General features: G+C 36.0%; 1 protein-coding gene across 4 annotated transcripts in view; it reads right to left on the bottom strand.

Annotated features, from left to right (window-relative positions):
- The window catches only part of gpc6b (glypican 6b), a 79,272-nt gene that overhangs the window by 24,711 nt on the left and 41,771 nt on the right, over positions 1-12,790 (bottom strand). For all 4 annotated transcript variants that reach the window (XM_077727928.1, XM_077727925.1, XM_077727926.1 and 1 more), the window contains 2 exons: positions 11,206-11,597; positions 7,375-7,540 (listed from right to left, as the gene is read on the bottom strand). In XM_077727928.1, coding sequence (XP_077584054.1) covers positions 7,375-7,540; positions 11,206-11,597 — 558 coding nt within the window. The remainder of the gene's footprint in view (positions 1-7,374; positions 7,541-11,205; positions 11,598-12,790) is intronic.

The raw sequence follows: 12,790 nt of genomic DNA, 5'->3' as shown, positions 1-12,790 counted from the left end.
TATATATATATATATAAACATATATATATATATATATATATATATATATATATATATATATATATATATATATATATATATATATATATATATATATATATATATATATATATATATATATATATATATATATACACATATACATACATACATATACACATATATTCACATATATACATATATACACATATATACACATACATACACACATGTATATATATAAACACATATATACATATATACACATATATACACCTATATACACACATATACACACATGTACACACGTATACACACATATATATATATACACACATATATATACACTTTCAGTTTTGGAACAAAAGTGCGACTTATATTCCAGAAAATCAAAAAAACAAACATAATACCCTAATCTAAGTATTGATATTAATACAAGTATACTGCTTTCTCCAGAACCCACCCTCGTCTATTTTCCTTTTCCCTTCAACAGCTTCCGATATCAATCAGGTACCGAGAGCTAAACTATTTCAAATATTTTACCCCCAAAAAAGTCTCGTAATGCATCACCGAATCCATCAAAGTGTTGTTTTTTTTGTGCCTAACTGCGATAGGCCAGTCTACATTTGGACTCTCTCCACCAAGCGTTTTCCGAGTATCAATGCGGAGATGGGCCCGCTTCCAGCTGTGGGAAATCTTTTTATCACGCAGACACAGGCGTACGGGTAGAAAAAGGTCCTATTCTGAGCCCAGGGCTTTTAAAGACAACATCAGAGGCCGCACCTCATGGGGAGCTGCGGACGCCATGCTGGAGAAACACAACAAACCTGCCTTTTACCGATATACCACACGGCACTTTGTGTTAAAATGTAAAATCCGGCTTTTTCAACATCACAGCAGACACTTTCAGACTGTGTGATCCATATCGATATTGATGTGCACTTAGGAGACATCGACGTGTCAGAAAAGCAAATGAGAATGCCAGTATTTCTCTTTTCAGGTGGAATCAAGGCAGAGGTGGTGGTCCTTTGTAAACTTTACTTTGGGTTTTAGTATTAAACTTATTTTGGTCTTGGTTACCAATCCATTCAAATGCATACTACATTTTCTTTATCAATAACATTTTTCTATGCCTGGTGTGGAGTTTCTTTGGTGTGTTTCATGATCGTATAATATATTAAAATCTAAATTAATTACTATGCGAACTACAAGTACTACACTAAAGTGAACATCAGTCACTACTTCTATGCATACGCAATATGTATGCATTTATGTATATGCCGGGAGAAGAGGCGGAGCTTCAGACTAACCATTCCATCACGGGATAAGATGGAAGAGCTATCGGCGCTTACCAGGCCGGAAACGGAGTCGAGGGGTTGTACTCTGCTACTGTTGATTCTGTGCGAATAAGCTTAGAAGAGTGACTTTGCATATCTGTTCCAGTTTTATCCAACTCTAAAACATGTTGTACACAATTATGTGTAACTATGCTTTTCCTCTATCTGAATCCTCACCCTCTTGCTACCAAATACATATGATTAAAGTTACCAATCCAACTCTAGTACTCGTTTATAATGTCAACCAAAAATAACTAGCATTGTCCAATCTGTACTTTTTTGTAAATTGTGCGTATATTAGCGTGTTTTCACCAAATATATGGACAACTTTACTGGTGTCTGTGGAGTTTCCTATTGATATTTACCTGTTTTAATGAGATGGCTGACAAGCAAGGCCAAGGCACAATGTACAAGTATAATGAGGATTGTGCAAGTCAAATCCATTTTTCCTGTGGGCACCGAGCAATTCTTGCTAAGATGAAACACCGGGCCCATAATAATACCAAGGAGAGAATCTAACATGTGTGTGTGTGTGTGTGTGCTAGCTCAATTCCCATACCCCACTAGCGTTTCTCTTCATCAGGAAAAAGTGGGAGTCGGCTAAATCTATTTGAAATATTAATAACGTGCAATTAGATTTCCACCTCCGCTCGTTCTTGGAGCTGATAATTGCTTCTTATTCAAACCTGCTGGGAAGGAGGGTCATTTGAGCGAGGCCATATTTGCCACCCAACAGAAACGTTTAACTTTTAGCATAGACTCGATGTGTAGGAGACTCAACAAAGAGGTGAAATACAAGTAAAATGAGAGGGGAAAAATATGTCTGAGAGGTTAAGGCTAACATCAACGTGATTTTAGGTGGGCCAGACCATTTTAGATATAATATTTATATATTTTTTAAATAAATGGATTAAAAGAACTGGATTAAAAGACCTAAATATTCAGTTTTCTATAGATCTAAAACAATGTTTATTTTAGGTTTTTTTCAATATATATTTTTAGATTTTATAAAATGATTGTTGAACTAAAAACACAGAAAAAATGGATTAGAAATGATAATTATGGATTTAAAAAGGGGGAAAATCAGGAAATTTAATATCCATCTATACTCTTCATTTTAATTTGATCCTAAAAGATGATTCACATTCCCGGGCCACAAAAAATGATGCGGCCGGCCAGATTTGGCCCCCGGCCCACCACTTTGACACCTGTGGTCTATTCGGATGCTCTACCTAAAACTAAAGGATGACTTAGATTTTACAAAATGATTTTTGAACTGAAAACAGAAAAAAATGATTAAAAAAGGACAATTACTGATTTAAAAATGGGGAAAATCAGAAAATGTAATATACATCTATACTCTTTATTCTAATTTGATCCTAAAACAGAAATTCACCACTCATCATTTACTTTCCTGGGCCACACAAAGTGATGCGGTGGGCCAGATTTGGCCCCCGGGCCGCCACTTTGACACATGTGAGTTAAGGTAATGACACGTGATTTCGGCTACTATATGGGAAAAAGAAATTAGCTGTCTAGGGAATACACATCTGGCGTCAACAAGTTCCCTATACGGGCATTAAATGGATTTAGGACCGAGTCCGTCAAGGTCCGTGATTGGCCAGCCTACTTAGATGTGTACGCTTGTGCGGCTAATTGAAGCGCCCCCTCGTTAACAACGGAGGAGGATTAACGTTTCTCCACTCAGCAAAGCAAGCAGCAAATGCTTTTCCGAAGGATTTTGCACAATAAATAAATAGCAAAGATGATAAATATGCTCCCCAATTTTCTTCTTTTTTTCCAAGTCACTTAGGTAGAGCCGAAAGGCTGACAGCTGCAGCTTTGTGACTCTTGTAATTAGCAATTAAATTAAATCCCACCTTCATTAAAAGGTAAATCCTCGACTTTTGCAAAACACGAGTTCAATAGCAGCATTTTTTTGTATTTTTTTACAGTTATGGATGAGAAAAATAGGGGCATTCATTATGTTGTTTAATACGCATCTGTTATCATAATTAACGCACAAAGCAATTGTTGTCTTGCTGGAACAGGCGAGGTCGGCTCAGATTTTTCGTTGTCCGCTGAGAATAAATGGATTAACGAGGAGCTACTTGGCAAAAGCCCCTTAATCTGTTGTAAGATTTACGGGAATGGGATTATTTTGTTTTCAACATGGGGAGAACACACAAAGCGATTTAAGAGACTAAAATATGACCACACATGTATCCCTGTTTATATACTGTATATATATTTGGTACATCTAAGCCGTGATGTAGTGAATCTGTGATAGTTGAGGCGCAAATTGGTGGGTGATTACTGTAATTTGGTTATATTAGATAATTTGTCAATCAAGTAATCTTTCAAAGTCAATTAAATTGGTTTAATAAGACCATTGGTCAATGAGTCAACTCAATTTCATGTGGGCTGGACCATTTTAGATATAATATTTAGATTTTTTTTATAAATGGATTAAAAGAGCTGGATTAAAAGCCCTGAATATTCACTTTTTTTATAGGTCTAAAACAATGTTTATTTTAGCTTTTTTTAATGAATTTTTAGATTTTACAAAAGGATTTTTGAACTAAAAACAAATAAAATGATTAAAAATGACAATTATTAATTTAAAAGGGGGAAAATCAAGTAATTTAATATACATCTATACTCTTCATTTTAATTTGACCCTAAAACAGAAAGTCAGCACTCATCATTTACTTTCCCGGGCCACACAAAATGATGCGACGGGCCACATTTAGCCCCCCGGCCGCCACTTTGACACAAGTCTTACATTCTCCAGATTGAACAATGAAATAAGAATAAGTCATTTTATTTCCTACACCACTTGCGCTCTCTATTTGGGCTCCTCAGAGTGACATTCTATTTGGAACATAGCTTCATTATAGCGAAAGCATCTTTTAGCCTGTCTTCATCAGACCTCATTGTAGTCAATAAAACAGCATTTTTTAAAACTTTCCCTATGACATCTCCTGCTTGTTAAGAAGTAAAAGATGACATCATCCAAAAAGCACAGACGGCAAAATATAGAATTCAAATTTTTCCCACAAATTCAGCAAGGCTCAAATACCCAATTGATGTCAATGGCGCACTCGTCGTTCATATCGAGATTACGCCTCTGCTCCACCGGCAAAGTTAAAAAAATAATCCTAGCAAAAAGTGTAGAAGCCTTTCAACTTTGACATGGCAACCGCTGATAACTGACGTCTTTTTTTTTAGGGCGCCAGACAACAATCACTCAACTAAAATACGACACTTGACATTAACGACAGTCGACTCTTATCCATCCAGCACTTCTCACTGGACAAGTAATAAATGCAGTATATTCAGCTCCTGGAAAAATGACATTTTAAACTTATCTGTATTGCAAATGGCTGATTTTTTTTTTTACTCAAAAATCCCATTTGCTGTTATTCACTTGTTTTTTTTTTTTTTACCGCATTGTGAAATACGCAGGCTTGTTTTTCTTGGCCCCGAGCAAGAGAATAATTAGACAAGCCAATTAAAATATTTTGTTCGTTTAATTCACACGTGAACTGGAGACTCCAAGGTTCCGTAAAAAAAAAAAAAAATGGAAATGCATATTCATTAAGGGCATAAAAATTGAACGGCAATTGATCGGGCAAAGGGGAATTATGGCTTTGGAATCTTTCAGTTTGAAATATGAACTTGTTTGCTGCCTTTAACGACCACGGATGTCCAATACTTTATACGTGGGAGGACTTAAAACAGGGGTGTTAAAACTTATCGTTGTTGAGGACCACATACATGGTCATCGTTATCTACAGGGAAATAATAATTTTGACAAATTGTTCATTCAAAAATGGTAAAAATCGTCATTTTTGAAGACCTGTCAAACTCTACATCTGCCGTTTTGTTAAAAATAATGCGTGACCGGACGATTGGTCGTCGGTCTTTTGGTCGCCGGTCAAATGTACTTAGATATTAAGCAGTACTTAGATATTAAGCAGTACTTAAAAAAATTAAACAGTAGTTAGATATTAAACAGTACTTAGATATTAAACAGTACTTAGATATTAAACAGTAGTTAGATATTAAACAGTACTTAGATATTAAACAGTACTTAGATATTAAACAGTACTTAGATATTAAACAGTACTTAGATATTAAACAGGACTTAGCTATTAAACAGTACTTAGCTATTAAACAGTACTTAGCTATTAAACAGTACTTAGATATTAAACAGTACTTAGATATTAAACAGTACTTAGATATTAAACAGTACTTAGATATTAAACAGGACTTAGCTATTAAACAGGACTTAGATATTAAACAGTACTTAGCTATTAAAAAGTACTTAGATATTAAACAGTACTTAGATATTAAACACAACCCACAATGCACCACTCAAAAAATGTAAACAAATAACCAAAGTTGTCTGAAGCTAAACCAGGTTCCAAAACCACCATTTATAAAGAATTAATCTCCATTCCCTCACTTTTTCAGACTCCTAGTTGAGAATATAACTATAAAAAACATCTCATTCTAACACAGGTCAACATGGCATCCACATACTTTTAGGTGAGAAGACCAGAATGAGAAGTAAGAAGTAGTCTGGCTGTGAAAGTGCACTGCTGAATGATTGTCGGATAAAACATGCTCACTTTGACACTTTGTCCTCTTCTTTTATGACTCAAACGACCTGAAGTAACCTCACAAGCTCCGACTTCAAGGAAAGAGCTTCCGAGAAGAGATTTCAGTGTTTTCTTTGCCTCCTGCTGTCAGTGCCGTCACCCTTTTTTTTTTTTTTTTTTTTTTTAGTTCTCGCGCCTTTAACACGATGCGCTACCTTGCCGGAGTCACGTGCGATATGCGATATTAAATTCCTATTTTAAACGTTATGATGATGTTTGCTTTCTTTGTCTTGACAAGGGGAGCACGTTATCGGCGCTTAAGTTGACGTGCGGAGAACCAGACTCGTTACAAATCCTTATTAGGAAAGACGAAAATTGTTTCCAATGAGAAAATGATATGGGGAAAGGCAAAAAAATAACAAAAACAACACAAAAACTAAAAGTTTTTTTGTCTGAGAAAGGAAATAAAAGCAAAGTCAAGTTCACTGTGCACAAACAGTGAAATAGACGAATTGGGCATGGCCATATGGACCATCTGTTATGATTCATATTAAGATGCTGTCATGTGCTTCACTAGTGAGAAGTATTATGTACATGTATAGCTCATTTCGTATGCTGGGGCAATTGAGCAGAAAGTACTAGAATATCAACATGTTTATAGCATTTTTTACTTTAGTTTAATCACTTATATTAACATTTAGTTAAAGGATTTTTAATTTCCACCTATTGGCTCTTTACATTATAGCCATCATAGCCTAGTTTTAGTTATTTCTTCTATGTATTTTATGTCAAAAACTGGAATATATAGTGTATTTTTTGGGATATATTTTTTATCTTGGTGTTAATTGCTGAGATTCAATATTTAAATGTAGGAATCATATTTTGGATAACACTTATTTTTTTATGGCATAACGAATATGCAAATATGTCTTTGGGAACAAAGGAAAATAACTTTAAAAATAGAATCATTTTGTCCCCAACCGAATTCTTCAATCTCATTTTAAAGCAAAATAAATGTGATAAAATGGATAAAAATGTCCTCCCTAAATGACAATAAACAATAATGACTTCAAAAACTATACATATGACAAATTAAATATCATATTCCACATGTTATATGTGAGCTACCCACCAAATCATCTAAAATTTGTCAAAAAACAGCCCATTTTCCCATTCAATTCCCACCAAACTTCCTTTCCAAAACCCCAAAATCCATTCCATTAATCCATTAACAAAAACTTTATCTTATTTGACCATAACTATTCTTTCCGTACAATCAAATCTATTTATATCAAACCCTCTCAACAGGCAGCACAGTTTAATTAGCATCTCCATAAACTGTGAAGTGTGCTTGTTCCATCAATGCTAATTGACGTTCAAATTAGCTTCCATTTTCCCCCCCCACGGCAACACAAATCACGTCAATGATAAAAAAAGATGTTATTTCTCACCGATATAATGGTTCCACTCGGGGTCCAGGTCAGCTTGATTGGCCAGGCAGCCTTTGACCACATTGAGGCAATAGTTCTTGCAGGGTTTGATGGCGGGCATCCCCCCACAGAAGGGGCAGTACGACATCTTGGTCAGGGCTCGTAGACACGCCGGGCTGCTGCTCACCTGGAAAAAAAAAACGGAGTGAGTTCCTTTCAACAGAATCTAATCACACTTGACAATTGTTGAGATAATGGAAGGACTCGTTTCATTCATTCCCGCAAAATAGACCGGAGGAGTCATGATGGGATGTTCTCCAAGACTTGACGGTAGCTTTGTGGATTCAATCGCCACATTCGTCAATCTAAATGGTTGCCTGGGTCTGGATAGAAAAGTTTTTTTGATAATCAATGGGAAGATGAGATCATATATCTGGTTTCATTGACATATGCGTATAGTAACGGATTTTCCTGGGCTACTTTTGGTGGCATTTTTTTTCATATATTCTCTAAATGTAGTCTTCCACTTCCAGAGTGGTGGAATTGCTTAAAAGGAGAATTAAAGATGAAGACTTTGGAGGTATTTGGATTGGGTGTTTGAGGGCTATTAGGCCTTTGCTGATCACATATTTTATTAGGAAAAAAATATATTATTAGGGGGAACTTAACAAGAGTTTTTCCCATTAAATTGCTCCAAAATTATTAATTAGACCCAATGAATAATGAAAAATACCCAAAGATCAATAGTAAGTGAGTCACAATCAATCATCAATAGTAAATGGACATTAAGTCAACCAGAAACCAAACCAAAATAAATAATTTACAAATACTATATGTATTTTTGAGTAACTGAAAACAAGGTTGCCAACATTTGAATAGTATTATTTTTATATATTCATTCATTCTCTGTACTGCTTTTACTCACAATGTTTGCAAGGGTGCTGGAGCCTTATCCCAGCTAACTATGAGAACATCCTGAATTGCTATAAATAAAATAGAATAAACACAATTAAAAAACAAATTCTAATGACGTGATATGGCGCATCCTATATTGTTAAGATGTGTGTTTTAGGCTTCAAGTTTTTGAATAACTGTTAATATGTTATATTTCTGGCTCTTTTCCCCCATTTTTCCTCTGTAATCAAACTAATAAAATAAAATAATCATAGGTAAATAATAGTAATCTGCCCCTCTACTCTATACACCATTTATATCTTAATTTTTTTGAGCTGGTTCAACCCACCCACACACACACCATGATGACATCTATTGATAAAAATAGGGTAGAGCCATCATTTCAGGCCCGAACAAGTCAGGTTGAAGAAGCAAAAGGTGAATGACCGCGTGGCTCATAAAGAAGCCAGAGGAAGAAGATTGGCGATGGCAGCCTCTGGCTCTGGCGCCTCCATTCTGTCACTCACTCAGCTTGAACGATTGCTATTGAGTGACGCGTACGGCGCCCCTCGGTCCAACGCTGCATTAGTGGCCCATTAGTTGACACGGGTCAGACGTCAAGCCACACTGACAGAAAATATGTGCTAAAGCAGTGTGGCCCAACTACAATATTTCCCACTTTAAAGACAATTTCAATCAATTTCCCAGTCAAAGTGGATTAGACGTCTATCGCCGTCAATATTTGTAGTACTTTGTGTAGTATTTACAGTTTAAATGGGCGACCTATTGGATGAAATCACAAGGGGAGAATGTTCCCTCTAAGTTGGGCACTATTGTCGTCTTCTCTGCGCAGCAGCAATCATATGGCGCGCAGTAAATAAAATCCAAACTATTGTTAGGATTATTTACTTCAGCTCACAAAATCCGCGTCTTAGTTGATACAAAGTACTTCCACTTCTGCCTCTCCGGTCATGTACCTTTGTACCTCTGCGCAGCAGCAATCATATGGCGCGCAGTAAATAAAATCCAAACTATTGTTTGGATTATTTGCTTCAGCTCACAAAATCCGCGTCTTAGTTGATACAAAGTACTTCCACTTCTGCCTCTCCGGTCATGTACCTTTGTACCTCTGCGCAGCAGCAATCATATGGCGCGCAGTAAATAAAATCCAAACTATTGTTTGGATTATTTGCTTCAGCTCACAAAATCCGCGTCTTAGTTGATACAAAGTACTTCCACTTCTGCCTCTCCGGTCATGTACCTTTTAATTCCAAGTTCACGTCTATTGCCTAAAGGAGGAATCCTTTATGTTCTTTGAAAAAGGCCGAGCCAAAGAACGGCAGGTTATGAATAATAAAACACTTCTGCTCATCTCAACTGTTCTTCTGTGTTCTTTTCACAACAAAGAAAAGCCTTTTGTACCTTTTTCATCAATTGGAGCAAACAAATGGCCTTTAAATGATGAAAATCGAGGATATTATCTTATTTTGGTATGTTTTTTGTTCATATAGGTTCTGTCCTTTTTGGGATTTTGCTAAAATATTTATATTTCTCCACAATTTAAATGGAAAGGCATCCATGCTACAAATTGGTTAGCGCATTGGCCTCACAGTTCTGGGGTCGTGGGTTCGATTCCAGGTCGGTCCTCATTGTGTGGCACTTGCATGTTCACCCTGGGTTTGCGTGGGTTTTCTCCGGTTTCCCACATGCTAAAAAATATGAATGCTAAGCTAAATAAATATTCTAAATTGTCCCTCAAATATGATTGGTTGTCTTTCTCCTGATGTTTAGATGCTACAACCTGACGAAGTATGTATTTTTCTTCTTTACTTGTCGTTAATTTTGTGGTCACTCTATTTTGTGTCCGCTAAAACTTTTAGCAAACATTGTTGGGCCAATGGAAATACAAGAGTTTTCCTATTGGCTGATATGAAGTCACTTGTCGTAAATGGAGCCTTTCTGCCGATGCCTTTTTCCTTTTATCTCAGCTCTTATATGATCAAACGTGCAAACACTCCCGCGGCAGAATGTTATAGAAGCAGCAGAGGCATTAGATCAGTACTTTGTATCAAACAGAATATTAAGGACGTACAGCTTAATTATAATTGGTCCATGCTCGGGGAAAAGGTTGCAAATACTGACCACTTTTTACCATGACCTGATTTCACGTCACAGTTTAAAAAAAAGCAACATCTGCACAAGAAAATGCTACGCATATAGTTATGTAATGTCATTATTAGTTATTAAATGCCTATGAAGTTGCAGAAAATAGTGTTTGTACACAAAACTATAGAAAAAACTTTTGATTGGCAGTAAAAGGGCCAAAAATAGTGAAAATATCTCTTTTACTATTAAACTATAAATTAAAATTTTGTGTTTTCTTCTATTTTTTCCCTATTTTTTCATAAAAATCCTCAAAATCCTCATGAGGAAAGGCGGCATGGACAACAAACAAACCTAAAAACCAAAAAAAACTTTAAAAAATTGGCTATTTACACGCCTTCTGTTCTCTTTATGAATCTAAAAAGAAACATTTATTATTTACACTTTCCTTTTTAGCTTCTAAATTCATCCTCCTTATTTAATCTTTAAACAAACTATATAATTTCTGATAGCCTGCCAAAAAAATATGGAATTTTCCTCAGAAAACAATAGACGAACTATCAAAAAAGTTCCCTTGTTTAACGATTGGTTGTCAATCAGTCAATTACGGACAGTGGCCTGTGGGAATAAAATATATAACTATTATTCTATACTATTATTAACTAGTATTCTATTAAGTAGCCAGTAAAAAACTTTACAAAAAAAATATGTTTAATTATTTTAAAGTTTTTTACTGGATACTTAATAGAATCTCCCTATCACAAATAGCAAATTAGATTGAGCCGAGCTGTGTTCAAATCTGCAGATGCACCAAAATAAAAATGGCGGCTGCATCTTAGGCCTTCTTTGGCTTACCTTGGAGACTCTCTGGGCCACCTCCCGCCCGACGGACAGTCCTTGCACAAAAGTGCGAGCGGCGATGAACGCTCGGGTGATCTGCCCCTTGAGTTTTCTGGGCACGTCTCCGAAGGGCTTGAGTTGATCCGTGTACTTGCTGACGCACTCCAGGTAGTCTTCCGTGATGACGTATTGGGAGTTGAGCAGCGTGAACATTCGCTCCAGCAGCCGTGACCAGAAGTCGTTGAGCATTTCCTCCAAGTTGACGTTACCGCCCGTGTAGTAGCGCTTCAGCTCGGCGAATAGGTTCTCGAAGACTTCGGCGTTTTGCATGTAAGGCTTGCCGTAGGTTCGGACAAACATTTCGTTAAGGGAGCGTTCCGTGTTTTCCAGGAGCTCCAAGAAGAATTCTGCAGAGGGAAATGATAATTATGAGTCAAATTTTTTGTTTCATAGGGGGGTTGGCAGTAGACAGGCGCTCACAGTGTTTAACTTCAAATTGATTTCACGTGGACCATTTTAGATATAATATTTAGATATTTTTATTTTATAAATGGATTAAAAGAACTGGATTAAAAGCCCTGGATATTCAGTTTTTTTTATCGACCTAAAACAATCTTTATTTTAGCTGTTTTTGGAACATTTTTTTAACTAAAAACAGAAAATATGGATTAAAAATTACAGTTATTGATTTAAAAGGGGGAAAATCAGGAAATTTGATGCACATATATAGTCTCCATTTTAATTTGATCCTAAAACAGAAAGTCGGCACTCATAATTTACTTTCCTGGGCCACACAAAATGATGCAGCAGGCCAGATTTGGCCCCCGGGCCGCCACTTTGACACAATGTGCTTTACATATTTTAAAACATTTTTTTTTATATTGAGAATCTTGCATTTAAGCATGTTTAAACTATAGCTAAAGCAGGTATGCACTAAAAACCACAAAAAAATCCAACTAAAGTTTTTCAAACGTTTACATTGGTGTTGACATTCAGGACTAAATTGATATAAAAGTATTTTTCAGGATTTATGGAAGTCCAAAGCATGCAAGTCAATCATAAAACAGACTCATTCTCACACTTTTTGATAAGAGACAGAAAATAGCCATTCATTTCATTTTAAAGCTTTACGGATGGTTAACTTTAATGCCCACAAAGCTCTCCAGACAATGTATATTTTCTGAGAAGCAATAAGTTGAATGTTGACCGTCTGTCTGTATTGTCCAGAGCACATCTGTCCAAATTCATTTCAACTTTATTGTCCAGCGTCAAATCCAAACGTCTCTTAAGGGTTTTACAGTCATTTATACGTATTTTTTGAAGACCCCAGGTTGTCTGTTTGCTAAAACCCGGCTGGAAAATATTGAAATATGAACTTTAGGATCTTCTCTTCATGCTCAAATCAAAGCAAGAAGAAATTGCATGCCCTTAAAAAGATTATCCTGCTGTGTAATGTTGGTCAGTTGTGATTTATTACTTGGAAAAAGGTCAAATTCAAAAAGTTCAACCTGTTGAGTACCTTTCGGATAAAGTCCAAGTTAATAAAAGAGCTGTAAATTACCGGAGCGTCTTTTATTTCTTGACCTGGCTGTTACACTCA

The sequence above is a fragment of the Stigmatopora nigra genome, chromosome 11, assembly GCF_051989575.1.
Source record: "Stigmatopora nigra isolate UIUO_SnigA chromosome 11, RoL_Snig_1.1, whole genome shotgun sequence".
Lineage (NCBI taxonomy): Eukaryota > Metazoa > Chordata > Actinopteri > Syngnathiformes > Syngnathidae > Stigmatopora > Stigmatopora nigra.
This window is presented reverse-complemented; position numbering and strand designations above follow the sequence as displayed.